Here is a 4951-nt window from a genome sequence, read left to right as displayed (position 1 = left end):
AATGATGTAAAAACGAGCGTTCTTGCTCATTTTGCTTCCGAGAAACATGCAAAACGGAACGGAAAACATGAAATTTTGCAATATTCTTGCGCCGCCCTTGCACAAAACGTCGATCATTTTACTAATTTCATAGATAACAGAAGACTGTATTTTTTCTACATAACCCCCCTTTGACTTTAAAGCTGGATCCGCCCCTGATTCCCAAGTAAAAAAAAATGGTTTTTAAGCATTTTATTTCATATAAGACTGTGACCTACAGCCAACACCATTAGCTTTCATACTTCATCTAAGGCGAAAACAGCTAGAAGTCGCCAATACTACAGATCCAATAAACAATCCATATCCTTAAATTAAAACAATGTGAAGGTTTTCCTAAAGTAAATACATTCATATAGATATTGTCCTACTCAACTAACATTAATATGTTGGTATTTGCCATAAACATCTAAGCTTATTAATCTAGAGTAAGCTACTCGAAAAGGTACCGTGAAGCTTTGCCAGAAGTCGTCATAAAAAGTTTAAATCGTGTTTGAGTGCATTTTTACAACACCTTTTGCTTGGGGAGCAGTCCCTGCCACGACAAGCACCTGTGGAAACATTCTACATTAACAAATTGCTCTTTATGGGACAAAATCTTTTGATATTTACCTGAACTTTCCTTTGGAAGTTCCGCCAATTACTTGCCCAATTAGGGCCAGGACTAGAAGAGTTTCAGCGACATTCACCCAAGTGTTGCTGTACTTTCCATTTCGCGCTGGTAAATCCACCAACTTGTTCGCATCGGGAGAGTCTGAAACAATCCGATTGTAACCAACCAACATGCTGCTTCTGGGCTTGGTTTCAGTGGCAACATTTTCAACGACTCTCCTTTCCCTGGAAGGTGTGTTGATCTGATTATGGCGAGCTTTGGAGTAAACTGTGGCTTCTTCAGATTGGGCTCTGATGTTACCAACAACTCGTTCCCTGTTTTCTTCTCGTTCAACATTAGGGCTGCTGATGGGTTCAAATATTCGGTTTCCTGCAAATCTGCCACTGGAATTTATTCTTCCTTCAGCTGTTCTGCCGCTTTCCCTGCTTTGTTCGTTCAGTGAAGTTCGACGGTGTTTCACACGAGATTCTTCATTTAAATCTCGAACGCGATTGTCCCTCTCAATGCTGTTCAGGCGTTGGCGCCTATGGACTTGAACAAATCGTCTTTCTTGCAGGTTGGCATTGCGATTAGCAAATCGCATGGATTCTAAATTTCGAGCGCGTTGTAAATTTATCTCCCGAACTCGTCTTTGATTCATCAATATTCTGGCTTTTTCAAAATCGGGCGAATTTTGCCGGGATTCTTCTCGGTGTCTAAACGCTCTTTGTTGTCGTTCACCAAAAGTGCTATCTCGATGCTCGACATTTGCACCATGAATATGAATGATTCTACGGGTTCTCTCCAGATCTCTAACATTTAAGATATCAGTGTTGTCACGTTGAAGCGTTCTTTGCTGATCACGTCGGTTCTTGTCGGTTTTTTGGCTCAATCTTTCCAGATGCCTGAAGTTGGTTGTAGATCTTTCAGACCTATTTCGAATTCGTCGGTTGGAATCTTCTTGGCGTTCTGAAACTCTTCTGGAAGATGAGCGGGTTTCCGTTGTTCTGTCCTCGGCTGATCGGAGGCGTCTTTCTGGAGTTTCCGCGCTTCTATCTCCAAATTGCCGCCGACGATCGCTGGTTGTTGGCTGTGTTTCTTCAAAGCTCATTCTTCTGTTGCATCTCGACGCTGAAGTTCTTGATAGAGGATTATCAGAATATCTCCTCTGTGCAGAATGGAGTTGCGCTGGAGTGAAACGTTCCGCTACTCTATCAGCTTCTGGATTTTCGGAGCTCCGCACCCGTGTTTGTTCCCTAAAGCTTCTTTCATCAACGCGACCCGTTTGCCTAGTATTTTCCCTATCTTGGTTGGTTCTGGTCCTTAATTGTGCGTTTTCCAAATCCCTCACCTGGTCAGTTCCTCTGGACTCCCATCTCGCATCAACTCGGACCAAATCTCTGGAAAATCCGTCGTGCAATTCAGTCCTGATTTCCCGAAAGTCCGTCCGGATGTCACTGGCGTCGATTCTGGACTGTCGGGAATCAGCTCGAACATCTCGGATGTACGGCGAAGATTTTAAAGATTCTCGTCCAAATTTATCATCGGCAAGTGATTGGCGCTCCTGGAAACGTTCCCTGTTTGGGTCTTCCAACAGTCCCAAACAGTTCTGAGAAATACACAGTATGATCATTAGTACGGCGGTATGCTTGAGCATACCGTTTGGCTTTGGATTGAACGGTATCATGATGGAGAGGAAACGAAAATCTATTTGGCTGCGAGTTATGACTTGTATGGTAAGATTTGGTAGACGTTTGGTATTCTTCGTGATGTTTCTGCTTCGAGGGCACTGGCTGGTTTGAGCGCTGTTGGGAGCGTCCTCGCTTTATAGGGCTGAAGTGGAAAGGTAATTTTCCAGTTCGGGCGCTCGAATTACAATTTGTCGTAAATAGATTATTTGGAAAATTGCTACATAATGGAGTTCACTTCTCCTGAACGTCTATGGGGAAGCACACTGAGAAAAATTTTGGGGCAACTTTCGAATATTTTCATGCATGCTAAGTGTTTTTGGGTGTCGGTTGTTTCAGCCGATTTTTTTCTCTAGAAGTTTAATTTCCTTAACGTTTTTAAATAGGTGGATGAGCCAAAAGGAAAGATTTTCACTCAATCAATGTTCGACAGTGTATATAGTATATGTAGTGTATATATGTATATCTCTCAGTGTATAGTCGAATGTTAAGGACAAAATAGATTAAACCCTCGGTAAAAGCGGTCTTGTGCCATTCAGATAAGGAGGAGTTTATTGAATAAAAGTGAACCTCAATGAAGTGTCACATATGGGTCGCAATGTTAATTATCCGCCTGGATTGGTACGAAACGGGTCTAAGGGCGCGTTAGAACGCAGATAAGCAATTTTGCTGACAAAAAATCCGCTCATTGAATTTTTATATTCGATTCAAAAACCTCTTAATTCTCAGAAAAAGTAGACTTTTTCAACAATTTCTGGTTGTTCCGATTTGATTTGTATTACAGAAATAAATTGTTTCCAGCAGAACATGCCATTTTTTTTCATTTGATACTACAGAAAATACCAACTGATATTTTTAAAAGCACGCGCAAAAAATACGTAGGGTTCAAGTCCGGTGATTTTAAAGGCCTCTCTTCCAACGAATCGCTTCAAGAAAAATTTGCTAAAAAATAGCATTTACTTCGTTTTACCTTAAGCATATAAAAGGACAAACATTGAACAACAAACAAGAAGCTTTCAACAAGATTTTTTTTCTATCAATTGTTCCAAAACGCTGCCTGCAATCGCAAAAAATATTTCTCCAATGTTTCTTATATCAATTATACAAAAAGTTCAATCTGGCTCAAAGTAAAATGTTTTTATAGTCGTTATCGTAAATCCAAAGTGCCAGGAAAATTGAGCATTTTGCTTAATTTTCTATTGTAAAAATGTACATACTTTTGAAGAAAATTTTGTAACACTGTGCCAAAATATGTGCTTTTTTCAATTTCAGATAAAAATTAGTTTGCACGACAATTAATTGAAATTGCGAACATTTCAATTGAAAAAAGCCTCGCAATGCTTAAAAAGCATTTGGATTATTCGGATGGTTGGTCACAATCGGAATTTATTTTGTTTATAAATATTTGCATTATCCATGGACGAGTGTTTGTGAAACCCTAAGGAAAAAAGACGCAAAACACCAATTTCAGTCAAAATAATAAATCTAATTTCTATATACAAAAGTACAAAAATAAATACAAAAACTGGGTAAAAACACTAAATGATACTATTTAAATTGGGTATGTACAATACTAAGCAAGGGTCTTATTTGGAAACAAGTATATACTGTGAATAAAGCAATGTTGTTAAACTATCTGGTAGATATAGAACAACGCCATATAACGGGGGCCATACAAAGAGGTAGATGACTGTGATTATACAATAAAATTTGGTAGCGCCTAGGGAAAATACATTTAAAAAATTTCTAAATATAAGTCTTGATCCAGAGGTATTAAAGCCGAGTTGTTCCAACAGCTCTACTTTTTTAAGTACAAGTTATTGTTCAGATTGTTGTAGTTGGTATTCGGAACTCTGATGACTCTCAGGTTGATTTCATTGGGCGTCACAGTTCTTTTAAAGAATTTCTGGAACCTGGTGCTTAGAAACCATAGACTGCCTTCTATCCATCTCAGTTCGGATGCGAATTGAATCAAGTTTGGATCGAAAGCCACAATGCTGGAAAATATACCAAAGTTTCAACAACTATTATCGTGCAAAAAAATCTAAAAAAAAAACCACCAAAAATGACTGTTGAAGGGTTTTATATATAGGGAACACATAATGCGCGATTCAAGTGTTTTGCTGGTTTTCAGAAATTTTATTATTAGCAAAAGTGTTATTCTTTTGCGGCCATTAGTTGAATTTGACGAGTTTTTCCGGTGGATTTCTTCAAACAAATCTTAAACTGCGTTTTTCTCATATTTATTGAAAACATCGTTTTTAAAGGGAAATGCTGATGCGACAGACAAATAAGTAAATTAAACTGGCTTTCTCAGGAGCAAGAAAGCAAAACGTTTTGCGGTTTTAAAGTCAAAGCGAACATGAAGCAAAACAATCATGCGTTTATTCCCGAACACTCTGTTTAGGAAAGTTCATTATTCTATTGTCAAATCGTCAATTGTTGCTTTAAAAATGTTAAAAATGTCCATGTAGATGGTATATTCTATTCTTTCACAAACGTCTTTTTGGGTATTTCGCCTAAAATATTTTTGTCTTTAGAAAAGACAGAATTTCCTCACGTCTTTTATTACAGATTGATAAATAGTGCTCCCATTTCGCAATAAGAACGAATTATTTATCAAAAAGTAATCAAG

The 4951-nt window shown here is 38.2% G+C and overlaps 1 protein-coding gene across 1 annotated transcript; it reads right to left on the bottom strand.

Annotated features, from left to right (window-relative positions):
- Window positions 1–216: 216 nt before the first annotated feature.
- Window positions 217–2417, bottom strand: LOC125503430. Its single transcript, XM_048663776.1, has 2 exons — window positions 649–2417; window positions 217–587 (listed from the first exon to the last, which is right to left on the bottom strand). The coding sequence occupies exons 1-2, from the start codon at window positions 2313–2315 to the stop codon at window positions 542–544; spliced, it is 1713 nt and encodes a 570-aa protein (XP_048519733.1). The 5' UTR covers window positions 2316–2417; the 3' UTR covers window positions 217–541.
- Window positions 2418–4951: the final 2534 nt, after the last annotated feature.

This window comes from Dendroctonus ponderosae, unplaced genomic scaffold, assembly GCF_020466585.1.
Source record: "Dendroctonus ponderosae isolate FM_Combo_2020 unplaced genomic scaffold, Dpon_F_20191213v2 Dpon_F_20191213_2, whole genome shotgun sequence".
Taxonomy (NCBI): Eukaryota; Metazoa; Arthropoda; class Insecta; order Coleoptera; family Curculionidae; genus Dendroctonus; species Dendroctonus ponderosae.
This window is presented reverse-complemented; position numbering and strand designations above follow the sequence as displayed.